General features: G+C 46.3%; 1 protein-coding gene across 1 annotated transcript in view; it reads left to right on the forward strand.

Moving 5' to 3' along the window:
• LOC122945127 (nudix hydrolase 24, chloroplastic-like) overlaps positions 1-25,971 on the forward strand; it is a 39,307-nt gene that overhangs the window by 2,377 nt on the left and 10,959 nt on the right. Inside the window, exon 3 of the mRNA XM_044304019.1 lies at positions 25,820-25,883. Within this exon, the coding sequence (XP_044159954.1) occupies positions 25,820-25,883 (64 nt within the window). The remainder of the gene's footprint in view (positions 1-25,819; positions 25,884-25,971) is intronic.

A 25,971-nucleotide genomic window follows, 5' to 3' on the forward strand; every position in this document is an offset into this window, starting at 1 on the left:
TCTCTGGCATTTCAGTATTGCTCCTGACACTTTCCGTGACTTCGGATCCATCTGCAGGGTTCCCTCCTACTGCCTCTGCCTGGCTATATTCTGTCTCTGTCTTCTCTGCCTCTCTGCACTTATAGAGGTTAGGGACCGTCACCCAGTTATGCCCCGTCGCCTAGGACGGGTAGTGTAAGTAGACAGGGACAGAGGCGTGGGTGGCAGCTAGTGGGTGCACTTCCTCTTCCCCACTCCCTACTGCATGACAGAATCGCAGGCCTTATCTCCCTATGGACCCCCTGCAGAGCCTTACTGACCATGTCCAGAACCTGGCGCAGATTGTGCAGGATTTGAAGGAGAGATTACAACTCCAAGAATCAGCTCAATCTCTCCCTACTTCTGATCTACCTGTACTTCAGGCAGAACCCCATGTCAAACTGCCTGATATATTTTCTGGGGACCGCAAGTGTTTTTTGACCTTCAAGGAGGGTTGTAAATTATACTTCCGCCTGCGGCCCATTTCGTCAGGGTCCGATCAGCAAAGGGTGGGAACTGTTATTTCTCTCTTACAAGGGGACCCTCAAGAGTGGGCGTTTTCTTTGCCTCCCGACTCTGTGTCTTAGGTCGGTTGATGCATTTTTTCAGGCCCTGGGAGTCCTTTATCATGAACCTGACAGAGCATCCGTAGCTGAGTCCCAGCTTAAGGCCCTAGTCCAGGGTGATCGGCCGGTAGAGCATTACTGCACTCAGTTTTGTAAATGTGCATTCCTTCTGGCTGGAATGAACCAGCGCTCAAAAGCCAGTTCAGGTCCGGACTCTCTAAAAAACTTAGAGATATGCTGGTATGTTATCCCTGTCCCGAGTCCTTAGAGGACACTATGACCCTGGCTATTAGATTGGACAGACGTGTTAGGGAGAGACAGCGGGACCATTTCTTTCTTTCACAGACTGTCCCTAACCCTGAATCCATTCCAGTGGGACTCAGGGTGGAAGTGCCGACTAAAGAACCTATGGAATTAGGTATGACCAGAAGGGAACAACGGTGACAACAAGGTACCTGTTTCTACTGTGGTGGCACTGATCATTGGGTCCGTCAATGTCCTAAGATCCCTCCCATCGAAAGCTCATTCATTCCTGAGGGATCCAAAGGCAAGGTACTTCCTGTGGTGGTAAGAAAAAAGTTGCTGGTTCCCATTGCTGTTGTTTTGGGGCCAAATAAGGGTTCAGGTAATGCTTTTATTGATTCCGGTTCTGCCGCTAGCTTTCTAGATCTAGGGTTCGCCCTACAAGTGGGAATACCGGTGTTAACCTTGTCCACTCTTATAAGTCTTGTAGCCATTGACTCTACTCCTTTGCGGGGGGTCAGATATTGCACCCCAGAGATAACCTTGTCCGTGGGAGTGTGTCATACTGAGAAATGCTCCCTATTCATACTGGAGAATTTGCCCATTGAAGTGGTCTTAGGAATGCCGTGGCTCCAAGTTAACAACCCAACCATCAATTAGGCTATGGGGGGATTAGAAAGATTGGGTCCTAACTGTTCCTCTTGTGTATCCATAGTGGTAGCGGGGGTTGCTTCTAGCCCTAGGGCCATTACTCCATATATTGAAGACTTCCGCAATGTTTTTCTACCTCCGAGGTCGAGGAACTTACACCCCATAGGTCTTACGATTGTGCTATTGAGTTGGTGCCGGGATCCAGGTTTCCCAAGGGTCGGATTTTTTACTTGTCTGGGCCGGAACGTGGTGCCATGAAAGATTATATTAAAGAGAGCCTAAGTAAGGGCCATATCAGGCTATCTACTCCTCCTATGGGGGCTGGTTTCTTTTTTGTTAAAGGACGGTGGTCTCAGACCCTGTATTGATTACAGACAATTGAACAAGATCATCGTTAAAAATCAATATTCCCTCCCTTTGATTCCTGACTTGTTCAATCAGGTTCTGGGAGCATCGTGGTTCTCTAAACTTGATTTAGGAGGGGCATATAACCTGATTTGTATCAAGGAGGGAGACGAGTGGAAAACTGCCTTCAATACTCCGGAGGGACATTTTGAGTACCTGGCAATGCCATTCGGACTCAGTAATGCTCCAGCAGTTTTTCAGAATTTTATGAATGACATTTTTCTGAGAGATGCTATGTTAGAGCATCTTAACGGAAATAAGCAAATAACGCCATATCAGCACGGCTTCGTGAGGGATCGGTCATGTCAGACTAATGTAATCCGTTTCTATGAGGAGGTAAGTTCTAGACTTGACAGCGGCGAATCAATGGATGTCGTATATCTGGACTTCTCCAAAGCATCTGACACTGTACCACATAGAAGGTTAGTATATAAAATGAGAATGCTCAGACTGGGAGAAAACGTCTGTAAGTGGGTAAGTAACTGGCTCAGTGATAGAAAACAGAGGGTGGGTATTAATGGTAAATACTCAGATTGGGTCACTGTCACTAGTGGGGTACCTCAGGGGTCAGTATTGGGCCCTATTCTCTTCAATATATTTATTAATGATCTTGTAGAAGGCTTGCATAGTAAAGTATCAATTTTCGCAGATGACACTAAACTGTGTAAAGTAATTAACACTGAAGAGGACAGTATACTGTATATATACTACAGAGGACAGTATACTGTATATATACTACAGAGGACAGTATACTGTATATATACAACAGAGGACAGTATACTGTATATATACTACAGAGGACAGTATACTGTATATATACACTACAGAGGACAGTATACTGTATATATATACTACAGAGGACAGTATACTGTATATATATATATACTACAGAGGACAGTATACTGTGTATATATACTACAGAGGACAGTATACTGTATATATACAACAGAGGACAGTATACTGTATATATACTACAGAGGACAGTATACTGTATATATACACTACAGAGGACAGTATACTGTATATATATACTACAGAGGACAGTATACTGTATATATATATATACTACAGAGGACAGTATACTGTATATATACTACAGAGGACAGTATACTGTATATATACTACAGAGGACAGTGTACTGTATATATATACTACAGAGGACAGTGTACTGTATATATATACTACAGAGGACAGCATACTGTATATATACTACAGAGGACAGTATACTGTATATATATATATACTACAGAGGACAGTATGCTGTATATATACTACAGAGGACAGTATACTGTGTATATACTACAGAGGACAGCATACTACTACAGAGCGATCTGGATAGATTGGAGGCTTTGGCAGATAAGTGGCAGATGGGGTTTAACACTGATAAATGTAAAGTTATGCACATGGGAAGGAATAATGCAAGTCACCCGTACTTATTAAATGGTAAAACACTCGGTAACACTGACATGGAAAAGGATTTAGGAATTTTAATAAACAGCAAACTAAGCTGCAAAAACCAGTGTCAGGCAGCTGCTGCCAAGGCCAATAAGATAATGGTTTGCATCAAAAGGGGCATAGATTCCCGTGATAAGAACATAGTCCTACCACTTTACAAATCGCTAGTCAGACCACACATGAAGGACTCTGTACAGTTCTGGGCTCCTGTGAACAAAGCAGACATAGCAGAGCTGGAGAGGGTCCAGAGGAGGGCAACTAAAGTAATAACTGGAATGGGGCAACTACAGTACCCTGAAAGATTATCAAAATTAGGGTTATTCACTTTAGAAAAAAGACGACTGAGAGGAGATCTAATTACTATGTATAAATATATCAGGGGTCAGTACAGAGATCACTCCCATCATCTATTTATCCCCAGGACTGTGACGAGAGGACATCCTCTGCGTCTGGAGGAAAGAAGGTTTGTACACAAACATAGCAGAGGATTCTTTATGGTAAGAGCAGTGAGACTATGGGACTCTCTGCCTGAGGAGATGGTGATGGTGAGTACAATACAGGAATTCAGGAGGGGCCTGGATGTATTTCTGGAGCGTAATAATATTACAGGCTATAGCTACTAGAGAGAGATCGTTGATCCAGGGAGTTATTCTGATGCCTGATTGGAGTCGGGAAGGAATTTTTATTCCCCTAAAGTGAGGAAAATTGGCTTCTACCTCACAGGGTTTTTTTGCCTTCCTCTGGATCAACTTGCAGGATGACAGGTCGAACTGGATGGACGGAGGGCTTTTTTCGGCCTTATGTACTATGTTACTATGTTACATCTTCAGGGAATTTATCTGCAGGTTTATGATTATTTATCTGGATGACATCCTTATTTTCTCTGCCGATTGGGATTCCCATATGTCCCATCTTAAACTTGTGCTCGAAGTTCTCAGAGAAAATAAGCTATCCGCCAAGTTAGAAATATGTGTGTTTGGGGTACAAGAGATATTGTATCTGAGTTATGTTCTTACTCCCTCACTCATTTAAGATGGATCCGGGGAAGGTGCAGGATATCCTGGAGTGGGTGAGACCATCTTCCCTAAAGGCATTACAGCGTTTTTTGGGGTCCTCTAACTATTATGTTATTGCCAAGCCGCTAACCGACTAAACCAAGAAGGGGGCAGATCTTGTTAATTGGCCAACTGAGGCCATTGAAGCCTTTGAAACCCTTAAGAAGTGCTTCCAAGATGCCCCAATCTTGATTCAGCCGGATCAGGAGAGACCTTTTGTGGTTGAAGTTGATGCTTTTGAAGATGGAGTGGGGGCAGTTCTTTCTCAAGGATCGCCTAAGCTGACCAATCTAAGACCTTGTGCTTTTTTTTCCCGTAAATTTTCTTCTTCGGAGAGGAATTATGACATTGGGAATCGTGAATTACTGGCCATTAAGTGGGCATTTAAGGAGTGGAGACACTTTTTGGAGGGGGCCAAACACTGTGTCACGGTTCTCACTGATCATAAAAATCTATTGTTCCTTGAGTACGCTAAACGTCTCAATCCTAGACAAGCCAGGTGGGCTTTGTTCTTTACTAGGTTTAACCTCTCTATCACTTTCAGACCAGGAAGTAAGAATGTTAAGGCTGATGCCTTACCTCGAAGTTTTTGTTCCTTCCAACCTCCTGACATGCCTCCTGAACCTATCTTAGCAGCTAACATCATGATAGCATTGGTGTCTGCTGACCTCTCTTCAGAGAATAAATCTGCACAACATCTCGCTCCTGCACGAACACCCGCAGATAAGTTATTTGTTCCTATCCATTTCCGTCTCCGACTTCTGGGTGAGTGCAATGATTCTGTGCTCTGTGGTCTTCCTGGTGTTGAAGCCACTAAGGAATTGGTATCTAGAACCTTCTGGTGGCCAACATTATTTAAGGACATCAGTTCGTATGTGTCTGCCTGCGAGATATGTGCAAGGTCCAAAACTCCTAGAACCTGTCCTGCGGGTGAGCTGCTACCACTACCTATCCCGAGTAGATCTTGGTCACACATCTCTATGGATTTCATCCCTGACTTGCCACCCTCCGAAGGAAAGTCAGTGATCTGGATAATGGTAGACAGATTCAGCAAAATGGTACATTTTGTTCCTCTAAGTAAACTCCCTAGTGCCAAGACTTTGGCTTCCTTGTTTATCGATCACATTGTTTAGTGTCATGGAATTACTGAGAATATTGTCTCTGACAGGGGTGTCCAATTCGTTTCAAGATTCTGGAAAGCCTTTTGCCAGAGATGCAGAATTGTATTGTCCTTTTCATCGACCTTTCATCCCTAGACTCATCCACTGGGGTATCTCCATTTTACTGCAATTTAGGGTTTCATCCTCATTTTGGTTCTTGTTTTTCCATGGCTTCGCCTAACCCTGAGGCGGATGTGGTTACTTCAGAACTGTGCACAGTCTGGGCCCAGGTTCAGTCGAACCTGGAGAAAGCCCAGGAGGTTCAGAAAAAGCAAGCTATCAGGAAACGCACTAAGGGAGCTAATTTTGAGGTCGGTGAGAAGGTGTGGCTATCCACCAAAAATCTGTCCTTAACCCCTTAACCACTTAAGGACCACAGGTTTATACCCCCCTAGTGACCAGGCCCTTTTTTACAAATCGGCACTCCACAACTTTAGCGGTTTATTGCTCGGTCATGCAACTTACCACCCAAATGAATTTTACCTCCTTTTCTTCTCACTAATGGAGCTTTCATTTGGTGGTATTTCATTGCCGCTGACATTTTTACTTTTTTTGTTATTAATCGAAATTTAACGATTTTTTTGCAAAAAAATGACATTTTTCACTTTCAGCTGTAAAATTTTGCAAAAAAACGACATCCATATATACATTTTTTGCCAAATTTATTGTTCTACATGTCTTTGATAAAAAAAAAATGTTTGGGCAAAAAAAAAAAATGGTTTGGGTAAAAGTTATAGCATTTACAAACTATGGTACAAAAATGTGAATTTCCGCTTTTTGAAACAGCTCTGACTTTCTGAGCACCTGTCATGATTCCTGAGGTTCTACAATGCCCAAACAGTAGAAAACCCCCACAAATGACCCCATTTCGGAAAGTAGACACCCTAAGGTATTCCGTGAGGGGCATAGTGAGTTCATAGAACTTTTTATTTTTTGTCACAAGTTAGCGGAAAATGATGATGATTTTATTTTTTTTATTTTTTCTTACAAAGTCTCATATTCCACTAACTTGCGACAAAAAATAAAAAATTCTAAAAACTTGCCATGCCCCTCACAGAATACCTTGGGGTGTCTTCTTTCCAAAATGGGGTCACTTGTGGCGTAGTTATACTGCCCTGGCAATTTAGGGGCCCAAATGTGTGAGAAGAACTTTGCAATCAAAATGTGTAAAAAATTACCGGTGAAATCCAAAAGGTGCACTTTGGAATATGTGCCCCTTTGCCCACCTTGGCAGCAAAAAAGTATGACACATCTGGTATCGCCGTACTCAGGAGAAGTTGGGGAATGTGTTTTGGGGTGTCATTTTACATATACCCATGCTGGGTGAGAAAAATATCTTGGTCAAATGCCAACTTTGTATAAAAAAATGGGAAAAGTTGTCTTTTGCCAAGATATTTTTCTCACCCAGCATGGGTATATGTAAAATGACACCCCAAAACACATTCCCCAACTTCTCCTGAGTGCGGCGATACCAGATGTGTCACACTTTTTTACTGCCAAGGTGGGCAAAGGGGCACATATTCCAAAGTGCACCTTTCAGATTTTGCAGGCCATTTTTTACACATTTTGATTGCAAGGTACTTCTCACACATTTGGGCCCCTAAATTGCCAGGGCAGTATAACTACGCCACAAGTGACCCCATTTTGGAAAGAAGACACCCCAAGGTATTCCGTGAGGGGCATGGCGAGTTCCTAGAATTTTTTATTTTTTGTCACAAGTTAGCGGAAAATGATGATTTTTTTTTTTTCTCTTTTTTCCTTACAAAGTCTCATATTCCACTAACTTGCGACAAAAAATAAAAAATTCTAGGAACTCGCCGTGCCCCTCACGGAATACCTTGGGGTGTCTTCTTTCCAAAATGGGGTCACTTGTGGCGTAGTTATACTGCCCTGGCAATTTAGGGGCCCAAATGTGTGAGAAGAACTTTGCAATCAAAATCTGTAAAAAAATGACCGGTGAAATCCGAAAGGTGCACTTTGGAATATGTGCCCCTTTGCCCACCTTGGCATCAAAAAAGTGTGACACATCTGGTATCGCCGTACTCAGGAGAAGTTGGGGAATGTGTTTTGGGGTGTCATTTTACATATACCCATGCTGGGTGAGAGAAATATCTTGGCAAAAGACAACTTTTCCCATTTTTTTATACAAAGTTGGCATTTGACCAAGATATTTTTCTCACCCAGCATGGGTATATGTAAAATGACACCCCAAAACACATTCCCCAACTTCTCCTGAGTACGGCGATACCAGATGTGTCACACTTTTTTGCTGCCAAGGTGGGCAAAGGGGCACATATTCCAAAGTGCACCTTTCGGATTTTGCAGGGCATTTTTTACACATTTTGATTGCAAAGTTCTTCTCACACATTTGGGCCCCTAAATTGCCAGGGCAGTATAACTACGCCACAAGTGACCCCATTTTGGAAAGAAGACACCCCAAGGTATTCCATGAGGGGCATGGCGAGTTCCTAGAATTTTTTATTTTTTGTCGCAAGTTAGTGGAATATGAGACTTTGTAAGGAAAAAAGAAAAAAAAAGAAAAATCATAATTTTCCGCTAACTTGTGACAAAAAATAAAAAATTCTAGGAACTCGCCGTGCCCCTCACGGAATACCTTGGGGTGTCTTCTTTCCAAAATGGGGTCACTTGTGGCATAGTTATACTGCCCTGGCAATTTAGGGGCCCAAATGTGTGAGAAGTACCTTGCAATCAAAATGTGTAAAAAATGGCCTGCGAAACCCGAAAGGTGCACTTTGGAATATGTGCCCCTTTGCCCACCTTGGCAGCAAAAAAGTGTGACACATCTGGTATCGCCGTACTCAGGAGAAGTTGGGCAATGTGTTTTGGGGTGTCATTTTACATATACCCATGCTGGGTGAGAGAAATATCTTGGCAAAAGACAACTTTTCCCATTTTTTTATACAAAGTTGGCATTTGACCAAGATATTTTTCTCACCCAGCATGGGTATATGTAAAATGACACCCCAAAACACATTGCCCAACTTCTCCTGAGTACGGCGATACCAGATGTGTGACACTTTTTTGCAGCCTAGATGCGCAAAGGGGCCCAAATTCCTTTTAGGAGGGCATTTTTAGACATTTGGATCCCAGACTTCTTCTCACACTTTCGGGCCCCTAAAAAGCCAGGGCAGTATAAATACCCCACATGTGACCCCACTTTGGAAAGAAGACACCCCAAGGTATTCCGTGAGGGGCATGGCGAGTTCCTAGAATTTATTTTTTTTTTTGCATAAGTTAGCGGATATTGATTTTTTTTTGTTTTTTTTCTCACAAAGTCTCACTTTCCGCTAACTTAGGACAAAAATTTCAATCTTTCATGGACTCAATATGCCCCTCACGGAATACCTTGGGGTGTCTTCTTTCCAAAATGGGGTCACATGTGGGGTATTTATACTGCCCTGGCTTTTTAGGGGCCCTAAAGCGTGAGAAGAAGTCTGGAATATAAATGTCTAAAAATGTTTACGCATTTGGATTCCGTGAGGGGTATGGTGAGTTCATGTGAGATTTTATTTTTTGACACAAGTTAGTAGAATATGAGACTTAGTAAGAAAAAACAAAAACAAAAACAAACAAAAAATTTCCGCTAACTTGTGCCAAAAAAAATGTCTGAATGGAGCCTTACCAGGGGGGGGGGGGGTGATCAATGACAGGGGGGTGATCAATGACAGGGGGGTGATCACCCATATAGACTCCCTGATCACCCCCCTGTCATTGATCACCCCCCCTGTAAGGCTCCATTCAGACATCCGCATGATTTTTTACGGATCCATGGATACATGGATCGGATCCACAAAACGCATGCTGACGTCTGAATGGAGCCTTACAGGGGGGTTATCAATGACAGGGGGTGATCAGGGTAATCAGGGTGATCACCCCCCTGTCACTGATCACCCCCCCCTGTAAGGCTCCATTCAGACATCCACATGATTTTTTACGGATCCATGGATACATGTATCGGATCCACAGAACGCATGCGGACGTCTGAATGGAGCCTTACAGGGGGGTTATCAATGACAGGGGGGTGATCAGGGAGTGTATATGGGTGATCACCCGCCTGTCATTGATCACCCCCTGTAAGGCTCCATTCAGACGTCCGCATGTGTTTTGCGGATCCGATCCATGTATCCGTAAAAATCATGCGGACGTCTGAATGGAGCCTTACAGGGGGGTGATCACCCATATACACTCCCTGATCACCCCCTGTCATTGATCACCCCCCTGTCAGGCTCCATTCAGACGTCCGCATGATTTTTACGGATACATGGATCGGATCCGCAAAACACATGCGGACGTCTGAATGGAGCCTTACAGGGGAGTGATCAATGACAGGGGGGTGATCAATGACAGGGGGTGATCAGGGATTGTATATGGGTGATCACCCGCCTGTCATTGACCACCCCCCTGTAAGGCTCCATTCAGACGTCCGTATGCTTTTTGCGGATCCGATCCATGTATCCGTGGATCCGTAAAAATCATACGGACGTCTGAACGGAGCCTGACAGGGGGGTGATCAATGACAGGGCGGTGATCAATGACAGGGGGGTGATCAGGGAGTTTATATGGGGTGATCATGGGTGATCAGGGGTTTATAAGGGGTTAATAAGTGACGGGGGGGGGTGTAGTGTAGTGTAGTGTGGTGTTTGGTGCGACTGTACTGACCTACCTGAGTCCTCTGGTGGTCGATCCTAACAAAAGGGACCACCAGAAGATCAGGTAGGAGGTATATTAGACGCTGTTATGAAAACAGCGTCTAATATACCTGTTAGGGGTTAAAAAATTCGGATCTCCAGCCTGCCAGCGAGCGATCGCCGCTGGCAGGCTGGAGATCCACTCGCTTACCTTCCGTTCCTGTGAGCGCGCGCGCCTGTGTGCGCGCGTTCACAGGAAATCTCGCGTCTCGCGAGATGACGCCTATTGGCGTTAGTGTGACCTGGGAGAGCCGCCGCGATGACGCCTTTCGGCGTTAGCGTGGCGGCAAGCGGTTAAAGGGAACCTGCTTTTACCATTTTAAGCTGGCACCATTGCTATGTTGACTAAAGTACCTTATTTCCAGCAGTCTACTTTTTACTTTATTTTGTTTTGTAGTTTTGATATAAAAGTGCTTTTTATGTTATGCTAATTAGGGTCCAAGGTGCCCAGAGGGGCGTTTTTTTCACTCTCCGGTTCCCAGTGACGCCCCCCTGCAGTGCCCAAGAACGCCTCCTGATCATCAAATAACCTCCCACAGCCCGGCAAACGGTTCCGCCCCCTCCCTACTTCATAGTCTACCTTATAGAAATGCCCCGTCCTTCTCCCTGTCAGCGGCCAGAAAACTCGCGCAGGCGCAGTACCGCCTGCACGATCATCAACGTTCTCAGGGCAACAGCGCTCAGGTCACATCACTGGGCTCGGCGCATGCCCAGTGAGACTTTTGAGGCTGTTGCCCTCAGGAGGTTAATGATCGCGCAGGCGGTACTGCGCCTGCGCGAGTTTTCTGGCAGCAGACAGGAAGAAGGATGGGGCATTTCTATAAGGTAGACTATGACGTGGGGAGGGGGCGGAACCGTTTGCCGGGCTGTGGGAGGTTATTTGATGATCAGGAGGCGTTCTTGGGCACTGCAGGGGGCGTCACTGGGCACCGGAGAGTGAAAAAAACGCCCCTCTGGGCACCTTGGACCCTAATTAGCATAACATAAAAAGCGCTTTTATATCAAAACTACAAAACAAAATAAAGTAAAAAGTAGACTGCTGGAAATAAGGTACTTTAGTCAACATAGCGATGGTGCCAGCTTAAAATGGTAAAAGCAGGTGACAGGTTCCCTTTAAGGACACGGCCATATTTCACCTTAAGGACCAGGCCATTTTTTGCAAATCTAGTATAGATTTTAAGTGGTGAAAACTTTAAAAACGCTTTTACTTATCCAGGCCATTCTGAGATTGTTTTTTCGTCACATATTGTACTTCATGACACTGGTAAAACGGAGTAAAAAAAAATAACTTTTATTTATAAAAAAATACCAAATTTGCCCAATTTTTTTTACAATTTGCAAATTTCCAAGTTTCAATTTCTCTACTTCTATAATACATAGTAATACCTACAAAAATAGTTATTACTTTACTTTACATTCCCCATATGTCTACTTCATGTAGGATCATTTTGGGAATGACATTTTATTTTTGGGGGACGTTACAAGGCTTAGAAGTTTAGAAGTAAATATTGAAATTTCTCTGAAATTAAAAAACAACAACTTTTTAAGGACCAGTTCAGGTCTGAAGTCACTTTGTGAGGCTTACATAATAGAAACAACCCAAAAATGACCCCATTCTAGAAACTACACCCCTCAAGGTATTCAAAACTGATTTTACAAACGTCGTTAGTAGGGATGAGCGAACTCGAACTGTATAGTTCGGGTTCGTACCGAATTTTGGGGTGTCCGTGACACGGACCCGAACCCGGACATTTTCGTAAAAGTCCGGGTTCGGTGTTCGTCGCTTTCTTGGCGCTTTTTGAAAGGCTGCAAAGCAGCCAATCAACAAGCGTCATACTACTTGCCCCAAGAGGCCGTCACAGCCATGACTACTATTGGCATGGCTGTGATTGGCCAGAGCACCATGTGACCCAGCCTCTATTTAAGCTGGAGTCACATAGCGCCGCCCGTCACTCTGCTCTGATTAGCGTAGGGAGAGGTTGCGGCTGCGACATTAGGGCGAGATTAGGCAGATTAACTCCTCCAAAGGACTTGATTAATCGATCGATCTGCAGCTGTGCATCATTGAGCTGCTGATCCTCAATTGCTCACTGTTTTTAGGCTGCCCAGACCGTTTGTCAGTCACATTTTTCTGGGGTGATCGGCGGCCATTTTGTGTCTTGTGGTGCGCCAGCACAAGCTGCGACCAAGTGCATTTAACCCTCAATGGTGTGGTTGTTTTTTGGCTAAAGCCTACATCAGGGTGAAGCTGTCACACCAAGTGCATTTAACCAGCAATAGTCTGTTTATTTTTTGGCCATATACAAAATCAGGGGCAAGCTGCACCTGTCACCAAGTGCATTTAACCCTCAGTAGTGTGGTTGGTCAAGCTGTGACACCAAGTGCATTTAACCAGCAATAGTCTGTTCATTTTTTGGCCATATACTAAATCAGGGGCAAGCTGCGCCCGTCACCAAGTGCATTTAACCAGCAATAGTGTGGTTATTTTTTGGCCATATCCCAGTCTAATTCTGTCACTAAATCCATACCGGTCACCCAGCGCCTAAATAGTAGGCCTCAAATTTATATTCCGCTAAATCTCTCGTTACCGCTGTCCTGTTGTGGCTGGGAAAGTTATTTAGTGTCCGTCAAAGCACATTTTTTGTTTTAGCAATTTCATAATTTAGTGGTTTCTGCTATATCAGAGCTATTTGAAATCTATCCCTAAAAGGGTATATAATATTCAAGGTGCACATAGGGTCATTCAGAATAACTTCACACACACGCTACTGTGCATTTCCAAGTCTAATTCTGTCAGTAAACCCATACCTGTCACCCAGCGCCTAAATACTAGGCCTCAAATTTATATCCCGCTGAATTTGAATACAATACATTGGGCCAAATAATATATTTGTTGTTGTGGTGAACCATAACAATGAGGAAAACATCTAGTAAGGGACGTGGACATGGTCGTGGTGATGTTAGTGGACCCTCTGGTGCTGGGAGAGGACGTGGCCGTTCTGCCACATCCACACGTCCTAGTGTACCAACTACCTCAGGTCCCAGTAGCCGCCAGAATTTACAGCGATATATGGTGGGGCCCAATGCCGTTCTAAGGATGGTAAGGCCTGAGCAGGTACAGGCATTAGTCAATTGGGTGGCCGACAGTGGATCCAGCACGTTCACATTATCTCCCACCCAGTCTTCTGCAGAAAGCGCACAGATGGCGCCTGAAAACCAACCCCATCAGTCTGTCACATCACCCCCATGCATACCAGGGAAACTGTCGCAGCCTCAAGTTATGCAGCAGTCTCTTATGCTGTTTGAAGACTCCGCTGGCAGGGTTTCCCAAGGGCATCCACCTAGCCCTTCCCCAGCGGTGAAAGACATAGAATGCACTGACGCACAACCACTTATGTTTCCTGATGATGAGGACATGGGAATACCACCTCAGCATGTCTCTGATGATGACGAAACACAGGTGCCAACTGCTGCGTCTTTCTGCAGTGTGCAGACTGAACAGGAGGTCAGGGATCAAGACTGGGTGGAAGACGATGCAGGGGACGATGAGGTCCTAGACCCCACATGGAATGAAGGTCGTGCCACTGACTTTCACAGTTCGGAGGAAGAGGCAGTGGTGAGACCGAGCCAACAGCGTAGCAAAAGAGGGAGCAGTTGGCAAAAGCAGAACACCCGCCGCCAAGAGACTCCGCCTGCTACTGACCGCCGCCATCTGGGACCGAGCACCCCAAAGGCAGCTTCAAGGAGTTCCCTGGCATGGCACTTCTTCAAACAATGTGCTGACGACAAGACCCGAGTGGTTTGCACGCTGTGCCATCAGAGCCTGAAGCGAGGCACTAACGTTCTGAACCTGAGCACAACCTGCATGACCAGGCACCTGCATGCAAAGCATGAACTGCAGTGGAGTAAACACCTTAAAACCAAGGAAGTCGCTCAGGCTCCCCCTGCTACCTCTTCTGCTGCTGCCGCCTCGGCCTCTTCTGCTGCTGCCGCCTCGGCCTCTTCCTCCGCCTCTGGAGGAACGTTGGCACCTGCCGCCCAGCAGACAGAGGATGTCCCACCAACACCACCACCTCCGTCACCAAGCATCTCAACCATGTCACACGGCAGCGTTCAGCTCTCCATCTCACAAACATTTGAGAGAAAGCGTAAATTCCCACCTAGCCACCCTCGATCCCTGGCCCTGAATGCCAGCATTTCTAAACTACTGGCCTATGAAATGCTGTCATTTAGGCTGGTGGACACAGACAGCTTCAAACAGCTCATGTCGCTTGCTGTCCCACAGTATGTTGTTCCCAGCCGGCACTACTTCTCCAAGAGAGCCGTGCCTTCCCTGCACAACCAAGTATCCGATAAAATCAAGTGTGCACTGCGCAACGCCATCTGTGGCAAGGTCCACCTAACCACAGATACGTGGACCAGTAAGCATGGCCAGGGACGCTATATCTCCCTAACTGCACACTGGGTAAATGTAGTGGCAGCTGGGCCCCAGGCGGAGAGCTGTTTGGCGCACGTCCTTCCGCCGCCAAGGATCACAGGGCAACATTCTTTGCCTCCTGTTGCCACCTCCTCCTACTCGGCTTCCTCCTCCTCTTCTTCCACCTGCTCATCCAGTCAGCCACACACCTTCACCACCAACTTCAGCACAGCCCGGGGTAAACGTCAGCAGGCCATTCTGAAACTCATATGTTTGGGGGACAGGCCCCACACCGCACAGGAGTTGTGGCGGGGTATAGAACAACAGACCGACGAGTGGTTGCTGCCGGTGAGCCTCAAGCCCGGCCTGGTGGTGTGTGATAATGGGCGAAATCTCGTTGCAGCTCTGGGACTAGCCAATTTGACGCACATCCCTTGCTTGGCGCATGTGCTGAATTTGGTGGTGCAGAAGTTCATACACAACTACCCCGACATGTCAGAGCTGCTGCATAAAGTGCGGGCCGTCTGTTCGCGCTTCCGGCGTTCACATCCTGCTGCTGCTCGCCTGTCTGCGCTACAGCGTAACTTCGGCCTTCCCGCTCACCGCCTCATATGCGACGTGCCCACCAGGTGGAACTCCACCTTGCACATGCTGGACAGACTGTGCGAGCAGCAGCAGGCCATAGTGGAGTTTCAGCTGCAGCACGCACGGGTCAGTCGCACTACAGAACAGCACCACTTCACCACCAATGACTGGGCCTCCATGCGAGACCTGTGTGCCCTGTTGCGCTGTTTCGAGTACTCCACCAACATGGCCAGTGGCGATGACGCCGTTATCAGCGTTACAATACCACTTCTATGTCTCCTTGAGAAAACACTTAGGGCGATGATGGAAGAGGAGGTGGCCCAGGAGGAGGAGGAGGAGGAGGAGGAGGAGGAGGAAGAGGGGTCATTTTTAGCACTTTCAGGCCAGTCTCTTCGAAGTGACTCAGAGGGAGGTTTTTGGCAACAGCAGAGGCCAGGTACAAATGTGGCCAGCCAGGGCCCACTACTGGAGGACGAGGAGGACGAGGATGAGGAGGAGGTGGAGGAGGATGAGGATGAAGCATGGTCACAGCGGGGTGGCACCCAACGCAGCTCGGGCCCATCACTGGTGCGTGGCTGGGGGGAAACGCAGGCCGATGACGATACACCTCCCACAGAGGACAGCTTGTCCTTACCCCTGGGCAGCCTGGCACACATGAGCGACTACATGCTGCAGTGCCTGCGCAACGACAGCAGAGTTGCCCACATTTTAACCTGTGCGGACTACTGGGTTGCCACCCTGCTGGATCCACGCTACAAAGACAATGTGCCCACCTTACTTCCTGCACTGGAGCGTGATAGGAAGATGCGCGAGTACAAGCGCACGTTGGTAGACGCGCTACTGAGAGCGTTCCCAAATGTCACAGTGGAACAAGTGGAAGCCCAAGGCCAAGGCAGAGGAGGAGCAAGAGGTCGCCAAGGCAGCTGTGTCAATGCCAGCTCCTTTGAGGGCAGGGTTAGCATGGCAGAGATGTGGAAAACTTTTGTCAACACGCCACAGCTAACTGCACCACCACCTGATACGCAACGTGTTAGCAGGAGGCAACATTTCACTAACATGGTGGAACAGTACATGTGCACACCACTCCACGTACTGACTGATGGTTCGGCCCCATTCAACTTCTGGGTCTCTAAATTGTCCACGTGGCCAGAGCTAGCCTTTTATGCCTTGGAGGTGCTGGCCTGCCCGGCGGCCAGCGTTTTGTCTGAACGTGTATTCAGCACGGCAGGGGGCGTCATTACAGACAAACGCAGCCGCCTGTCTACAGCCAATGTGGACAAGCTGCCGTTCATAAAAATGAACCAGGCATGGATCCCACAGGATCTGTCCGTCCCTTGTGCAGATTAGACATTAACTACCTCCCCTTAACCATATATTATTGGACTCCAGGGCACTTCCTCATTCAATCCTATTTTTATTTTCATTTTACCATTATATTGCGAGGCTACCCAAAGTTGAATGAACCTCTCCTCTGTCTGGGTGCCGGGGCCTAAATATATGCCAATGGACTGTTCCAATGTTGGGTGACGTGAAGCCTGATTCTCTGCTGTGACATGCAGAATGATTCTCTGCTGACATGAAGACAGATTCTCTGTTACGGGACCTCTCTCCTCTGCCTGGGTGCCTGGGCCTAAATTTATGCCAATGGACTGTTGCAGTGGTGGCTGACGTGAAGCCTGATTGTCTGTTACGGGACCTCTCTCCTCTGCCTGGGTGCTGGGCCTAAATATGTGACAGTGGCCTGTTCCAATGTTGGGTGACGTGAAGCCTCATTCTCTGCTATGACATGCAGACTAATTCTCTGCTGACATGAAGCCAGATCCTCTGTTACGGGACCTCTCTCCTCTGCCTGGGTGCTGGGCCTAAATATATGCCAATGGACTGTTGCAGTGGTGGCTGACGTGAAGCCTGATTCTCTGCTATGACATGCAGACTGATTCTCTGCTGACATGAAGCCAGATTCTCTGTTACGGGACCTCTCTCCTCTGCCTGGGTGCCTGGGCCTAAATTTATGCCAATGGACTGTTGCAGTGGTGGCTGACGTGAAGCCTGATTGTCTGTTACGGGACCTCTCTCCTCTGCCTGGGTGCTGGGCCTAAATATGTGACAGTGGCCTGTTCCAATGTTGGGTGACGTGAAGCCTCATTCTCTGCTATGACATGCAGACTAATTCTCTGCTGACATGAAGCCAGATCCTCTGTTACGGGACCTCTCTCCTCTGCCTGGGTGCTGGGCCTAAATATATGCCAATGGACTGTTGCAGTGGTGGCTGACGTGAAGCCTCATTCTCTGCTATGACATGCAGACTGATTCTCTGCTGACATGAAGCCAGATTGTCTGTTACGGGACCTCTTTCCTCTGCCTGGGTGCTGGGCCTAAATTTATGAAAATGGACTGTTCCAATGTTGGGTGACGTGAAGCCTGATTCTCTGCTATGACATGAAGACTGATTCTCTGCTGACATGAAGCCAGATTGTCTGTTACGGGACTTCTCTCCTCTGCCTGGGTGCTGGGCCTAAATTTATGAAAATGGACTCTTACAGTGGTGGGTGACGTGAAGCCTGATTCTCTGCTATGATATGAAGACTGATTCTCTGCTGACATGAAGCCAGATTGTCTGTTACGGGACCTCTCTCCTCTGCCTGGGTGCTGGGCCTAAATTTATGAAAATGGACTCTTACAGTGGTGGGTGACGTGAAGCCTGATTCTCTGCTATGACATGCAGACTAATTCTCTGCTGACATGAAGCCAGATTCTCTGTTATCTGACCTCTCTCCTCTGCCTGGGTTCCGGGGCCTAAATATCTGAGAATGGACTGTTCCAGTGGTGGGTGACGTGAAGCCTGATTCTCTGCAATGGGACCTCTCTCCTCTGTCTGGGTGCCGGGGCCTAAATATCTGAGAATGGACTGTTCCAGTGGTGGGTGACGTGAAGCCTGATTCTCTGCAATGGGACCTCTCTCCTCTGTCTGGGTGCCGGGGCCTAAATATCTGAGAATGGACTGTTCCAGTGGTGGGTGACGGGAAGCCAGATTCTCTGCTATGGGACCTCTCTCCAATTGATTTTGGTTAATTTTTATTTATTTAATTTTTATTTTAATTCATTTCCCTATCCACATTTGTTTGCAGGGGATTTACCTACATGTTGCTGCCTTTTGCAGCCTTCTAGCTCTTTCCTGGGCTGTTTTACAGCCTTTTTAGTGCCGAAAAGTTCGGGTCCCCATTGACTTCAATGGGGTTCGGGTTCGGGACGAAGTTCGGATCGGGTTCGGATCCCGAACCCGAACATTTCCGGGAAGTTCGGCCGAACTTCTCGAACCCGAACATCCAGGTGTTCGCTCAACTCTAGTCGTTAGCCCTTCAGGTGTTCCACAAGAATGAATGGGAAAAAGAGATACAATTTCAAAATTTCACTTATTGGGCAGATTTTCCATTTTTATATATTTTTTTCCAGTTACAAAGCAAGGGTTAACAGCCAAACAAAACTCAATATTTATGGCCCTGATTCTGTAGTTTACAGAAACACCCCATATGTGGTCATAAATTGCTGTACGGGCACACGGCAGGGCGCAGAAGGTAAGGAATGCAATACGGTTTTTGGAAGGCAGATTTTGCTGGACTGCTTTTTCTGACACCATGTCCCATTTGAAGCCCCCCTGATGCACCCCTAGAGTAGAAACTCCAAAAAAGTGACCCCATTTTAGAAACTATGGGATAGGGTGGCAGTTTTGTTGGTACTTGTTTAGGGTACATATGATTTTTGATTGCTCTATTTTACACTTTTTGTGAGGCAAGGTAACAAGAAATAGCTGTTTTGGCACCGTTTTTTTTGTTATTTACAGCATTCATCTGACAGGTTAGATCATGTGGTATTTTTATAGAGCAGGTTGTCATGGACGGGGCGATACCTATTACAATAGAGACCAAAAGTTTGGACACACCTTCTCATTCAAAGAGTTTTCTTTATTTTCATGACTATGACAATTGTAGATTCACACTGAAGGCATCAAAACTATGAATTAACACATGTGGAATTATATACATAACAAAAAAGTGTGAAACAACTGAAAATATGTCATATTCTAGGTTCTTCAAAGTAGCCACCTTTTGCTTTGATTACTGCTTTGCACACTCTTGGCATTCTCTTGATGAGCTTCAAGAGGTAGTCACCTGAAAAGGTTTTCACTTCACAGGTGTGCCCTGTCAGGTTTAATAAGTGGGATTTCTTGCCTTATAAATGGGGTTGGGACCATCAGTTGCGTTGTGGAGAAGTCAGGTGGACACACAGCTGATAGTCCTACTGAATAGACTGTTAGAATTTGTATTATGGCAAGAAAAAAGCAGCTAAGTAAAGAAAAACGAGTGTCCATCATTACTTTAAGAAATGAAGGTCAGTCAGTCCGAAAAATTGGGAAAACTTTAAAAGTGTCCCCAAGTGCAGTCACAAAAACCATCAAGCGCTACAAAGAAACTGGCTCACATGCGGACCGCCCCCAGGAAAGGAAGACCAAGAGTCACCTCTGCAGCGGAGGATAAGTTCATCCGAGTCACCAGCCTCAGAAATCGCAGGTTAACAGCAGCTCAGATTAGAGACACATCTCTAGAACTGATGAGTCCAAATTTGAGATCTTTGGTTCCAACCACCGTGTCTTTGTGCGACGCAGAAAAGGTGAACGGATGGACTCTACATGCCTGGTTCCCACCGTGAAGCATGGAGGAGGAGGTGCAATGGTGTGTGGGTGCTTTGCTGGTGACACTGTTGGGGATTTATTTAAAATTGAAGGCATACTGACCCAGCATGGCTACCACAGCATCTTGCAGCGGCATGCTATTCCATCCGGTCTGCGTTTAGTTGGACCATCATTTATTTTTCAACAGGACAATGAGCCCAAACACACCTCCAGGCTGTGTAAGGGCTATTTGACCATGAAGGAGAGTGATGGGGTGCTGCGCCAGATGACCTGGCCTCCACAGTCACCGGACCTGAACCCAATCGAGATGGTTTGGGGTGAGCTGGACCGCAGAGTGAAGGCAAAAGGGCCAACAAGTGCTAAGCATCTCTGGGAACTCCTTCAAGACTGTTGGAAGACCATTTCAGATGACTACCTCTTGAAGCTCATCAAGAGAATGCCAAGAGTGTGCAAAGCAGTAATCAAAGCAAGAGGTGGCTACTTTGAAGAACTTAGAATATGACGTATTTTCAGTTGTTTCACACTTGTTTGTTATGTATATAATTCCACATGTGTTAATTCATAGTTTTGATGCCTTCATAGTCATGAAAATAAAGAAAACTCTTTGAATGAGAAGGTGTGTCCAAACTTTTGGTCTTTACTGTATGTATACAATTTTTTTTATTTATGTAAGTTTTACACAATGATTTCATTTTTGAAACCAAAAAAATCATGTTTTAGTGTCTCCATAGTCTGAGAGTCATAGTTTTTTCAGTTTTTGGGCGATTATCTTAGGTAGGGTATGATTTTTTGCGGGATGAGATGACGGTTTGATTGGCACTATTTTGGGGTGTGTATAACTTTTTGATCGCTTGCTATTACACTTTTTGTAAATAGCTTTTTTTACACCTTTTTTTTATAGAGACGGTCAATACGGACGTGGCAATACCTAATATGTATACTTTTTTTTATTTATGTAAGTTTTACACAATAATATAATTTTTGAAACAAAAAAAATGATGTTTTAGTGTCTCCATATTCTGAGTTTTTTTTATTTTGTGAACGATTGACTTAGGTAGGGTCTCATTTTTTGCGGGATGAGGTGACGGTTAGATTGGTACTACTTTGGTGGGCATACATGTGATATGTTTATAGAGCAGGTAGATAAGGACGCGGCGATACCTAATATGTCTGCTTTTTTTTTTTTCTATTTTTTACCAATTTCTTTTTTAACTTTATTTGGGGAAAATTACATTTTGGTTTATTTTTATTGAAACTTAATTTTTTGGGGGGAAAACTTTATTTTTTAAACTTTTTTTTTATTTTATTTTTTGTCCACTTTGGGACTTCAACTTTTTGGGGTCTGATCCCTTTTACAATGAATTCCAATACTTTTGTATTGAAATGCATTGGCTGTATGAGTAATACAGTGTGTGTTACTCATGCAGCTTCCGGCCTGTGAGATTCAGGGGGCTGGATCTCACAGGGTCGTCACCAGAAGGCAGTGCGATGCCTAAGGAAGGCATTGCGCTTCCTTCCATGCCATCAGGTCCCCCCTACAGCCGCATGGGGACCCAATGGCACCGCCACAACAGTGAAAACCCGCAAACTGCAGGTCTGAATTGATCGCCGACATGGGGGGGTCACGGGACCCCCCCTCGCATTTAGCCAAGGTGCCTGCTCCAATGATTTGAGCAGGCACCGGGTTCCGATCACCGCCCGCCGAGCGGCGGTGATCGGAAATACACAGGGCGTACAGGTACGCCCTGTGTCCTTAAGGGGTTAAAAGGGGTGTCTAGGAAATTTGCGCCACACTTTATAGAACCATATGAAATACTTGACATTGTTAAACTGGTATCTTTTAAGCTGAAACTACCAGACACGTTTCAAATTCATGATGTGTTCCATAAGTCTTTGCTCAAAAAGTACGTTTTGCCTGTTGTTCCTCCACAGGAATCTCCGTCTCCGGTGGAGGTTAACGGTCAAGATGAGTTTGTTGTTTCTAGGATCATTGATGTTAGGAAGGTCCGAAACTGGCCACGTCACATGACCTTAGCGTTTCACTGATTATACTGGTAGCCTGCTGGCCACAGGTTGCCTGCGATTTTGGTCCTGTGCCTAATTGCTACTACTCAGTGCTTCTGATACTCTGGATTTTGAACCTTGGCTTTTGTTCCTGACCCAACCTCGCCTGCCCTTGTTTACTGACGTGACCTCCAGGTTTGACCCTCGGCTTGTGCTCTGACCCGTCCTTGTATTCCTTGTGTACTGACGTGACCTCCAGGTTTGACCCTCGGCTTGTGCTCTGACCCGTCCTTGCTGTTCCTTGTGTACTGACGTGACCTCCAGGTTTGACCCTCGGCTTGTGCTCTGACCCGTCCTTGCTGTTCCTTGTGTACTGACGTGACCTCCAGGTTTGACCCTCGGCTTGTGCTCTGACCCGTCCTTGCTGTTCCTTGTGTACTGACGTGACCTCCAGGTTTGACCCTCGGCTTGTGCTCTGACCCGTCCTTGCTGTTCCTTGTGTACTGACGTGACCTCCAGGTTTGACCCTCGGCTTGTACTCTGACCCGTCCTTGTATTCCTTGTGTACTGACGTGACCTCCAGGTTTGACCCTAGGTGTGTATGTTTACCGTCATTGTTACCCCTGTTCACCTACGTTAGTGTTGATCTCTGGCATTTCAGTATTGCTCCTGACACTTTCTGTGACTTTGGATCCATCTGCAGGGTTCCCTCCTACTGCCTCTGCCTCTCTGCACTTATAGAGGTTAGGGACCGTCGCCCAGTTACGCCCGTCACCCCGTAGTGTAAGTAGGCAGGGACAGAGGCGTGGGTGGCAGCTTGTGGGTGAACTTCCTCTTCCCCTCTCCCTAGTGCATGACAATGTTGTAATGTCTGGAAACTTGCTTTTGTCTGGAAAACCTGCTGTGTCATTGAGTATCACTGAAGCTCTAATGTACCATATTTTTCGCCCTATAAGACTCACCTGCCCATAAGACGCACCTAGGTTTTAGCCTATACAAATGCTCACCTAGTGCGGGTGATGTATACCAGGATGGTGGCACCAATGGTATACATCACCCGCACTAGGTGAGCCTTTGTATAGGCTAATCTTGGTGTCTGGCCAGTACTTGTGTGCAATATGTTTTGACATTATATATATTTCCGTGGGTGCCAGTATCCGTGCTTGGTATCCATCGCCCCTATACATTGTTTCACCAGATGTATTTACACCATATGATTATTATTAACTATTATTCTTTTACTGGATATAACTATTTTAAGCATATGTTATATTTCTCGCTGGGTATGTATTACCAGGATAGTGTCTTTTCTGCCCCCCCCCCCACCTTTTTTTTAATTTTTTTTATGTAATGTATTTTTACTGATTTTGCCTAATAAAACATTATATATTTTTGGTACTTTGTGAGCTCATATCTTTTTTTTGTGTTTGTATCTACTACTGTATAGGATTGCCGTACTTTAACAAACCTCCCAGGTCTACAGTTTACATATAAAGACTGCGGTGAGCGGCGCCCGGTGTAATAGTGTACAGTGACTGCACCGGGCCCCTCCCTGATTCTGACATCACTTGCCGGCCTCCAGCCCCTCCTCCCTCCCCGCTGATACCCCGCAGGTCGCGCTGTGCAGCATTGCGGCCGGCGGTTTATCAGTGTCACCAGTGTAAAAATGGCAGCATTCGCCCCACTTTTCGGAGAAAAACAGTGCGTCTTATAGGGCGATAAATACGGTAAGTCTATACCAGACGGGAGCTGAAACAATGTATCTGATGTGGTGAGTTTCTCCACTCCACCCCTCCCACTAGAAGGTTCTACTTCAGCCAGAAACTGTATATAAGGAGAGCAGTCAGAGACCCTAGTGTGCTGCAGTTAGGAATCAGTGCTTGGAGGGGGAGACTCTGCCAGTCTGCATGAGCGACCAGAAGACGCTGAGATGGGGACACTGAGCCACAGACCATGGGTCACTAGCCCTGTGCCCAAGGAGCCACCCTTGTCCAGGATGCCAGCCTTCTGAGAGAGAGAGAGAAGGACAGCTAGCTCAAGTCTTTCCTCAGCATCAAACTCTTTTTCTGCCAGGGAGGAGACTTTGCCAGACGAGTGAGTGACCAGAAGAAGACGCTGAGACGGGGACACACTGCCGCAAACCCTGGATCACAAGTCCTGGACCAGGGTACCAGCCTTCGTAGAGAGAGAGAGAGAGAAAGAGGGACAGCTAGCTCAGGCCTTTCCTCGGCATCAAACCCTTCTTCTGCCAGGGAGGAGACTGGAGAAGCCAGACCAATGCCGCGTCTGTATTGTTTTGTACCTGAATTCCTCCAATAAAGAAGCCCCCTGGTTACTATGTAGTGTCCCACTAGGTAAATGTGGGCACTACACAAGGGTCACTTGGGCCACGTTGTTCCCCACCTCCTGTTGGACAGGGTCATTGTATTTTATATGATGTTTTTATGTGTATTTTTCCTGTTTTCACCTGTACCAGGCCTGTTAGGGGTAGTTCCTCCTCCTAGACAGTAGAGGGAGCTAGGGAACCCCTTAGTATATATAGTCAGGTCCTGTTCAGGGAGGTGTGTAGTCAGAAGTCCGTGTGGACTTTAGCCAGAGGAGAGCTGAGGGGCAGCTTCTGACATGCAGCTATACAGTCCAGGGTACTAGCTTGCCACCAGGAGAAGAGTTTGCCTCCTGAGAAACCAAGTTCCCTTAAAAGTACAGAGCAGAGCCACGTTTATTTCCAGCCAAACAGAGAGCTGAAGGGCAGAAGGATATTACACAGCAAGGAGACATATACCAGAGGAAGGTTTCCCTACCCAAGGAAAAAACGGGCCTTGGAGAAAGCCAGACAGGAACTGAGGAAAAGTGCAGCCTGATCTGTAAGTGTTTATTCCCTCTGAGTATCTTGCAAGGACTTTGCCTGCCGTTTTATGTAAACCCTGCCTGTAACAACCTTTTACATGTGGAACTAACCAAAGACTGTAAATAGTTGAACTGTTTTAGTAAATGGAAATTCTGGTTTACTGCAACTTGTGTTCTTCAATTTTTACTACAATAAATCGGTGTGCCACCGTTACCGGCACTGGCGTCACAAACTTAAAGGGATCTTGCCACCGGCACATTAAACCTGCGTACTGCAACTGCAGACCCTGACTCTGGATTTATTTTCCATTGGGGTGCAGCACGCCTTAGCATCCCTTCCAGAGAGCAGCAGCATGTGGTGACACCTCTGCAGTGTCCGAGAGGACCCAGCGTAGTGTTGGGGCCACCCCAAACCCGGCCACTGCACTTGCCGGTCATGGCCTCGTAGCTGTACGTCTTGCCAGTCATGGTCTCCTGTCTGTACGTCTTACAGGTAATAGTCCTCACATCCGCACTCTGTCTGCCTTCCATGTATTGTAGTTTATTGCTCCCTGTTATCAGCCATAATCGGCTCAGACAGACTGTAGTGTTTGGTAAGAGTGACAGGAAATGCAAAAACCTCCCTGATCCCCATGATAACTACTGATCTCCAGTGCTGCACATCATCTACACCTGACTGATATCAGCCGCTCCTCTTATACCTCCGCTGTACTGTAATAAGATGGGACCGATATCAGCCGCTCCTCTTATACCTCCGCTGTACTGTAATAAGATGGGACTGATATCAGCCGCTCCTCTTATAACGCTGCTGTTCTATTATATGATGGTGACTTTATGGTTATTGGCCTTTTTAGTCAGCAATTCCTGTTGCATGTAATAGACGTGTAGTGTGTGACTCCTGTGTAATCAGTCTTTCTTCACGCCATTGTTACGCTGTGTTGTATGACGCGTGTGTGGTCACATGTTCACTGTATAAATGGCGTGACGTGATTCTCTTTCCTCTCTCATCCGCAGCAGTTGGATGTGAAGACTTTCTTCTCGGATCCTCCTCTTCTCAGCGTAGAGCGAGCAGCTACATGTGAGTCATAAGATCTCTGTAACACGTGGTGGTGCCCTGGGCCCAGGAGCTTGCACTCTATTTGCACAGGAACTTGTGCACATGACCG

The sequence above is a fragment of the Bufo gargarizans genome, chromosome 1 (assembly GCF_014858855.1).
Source record: "Bufo gargarizans isolate SCDJY-AF-19 chromosome 1, ASM1485885v1, whole genome shotgun sequence".
NCBI lineage: Eukaryota > Metazoa > Chordata > Amphibia > Anura > Bufonidae > Bufo > Bufo gargarizans.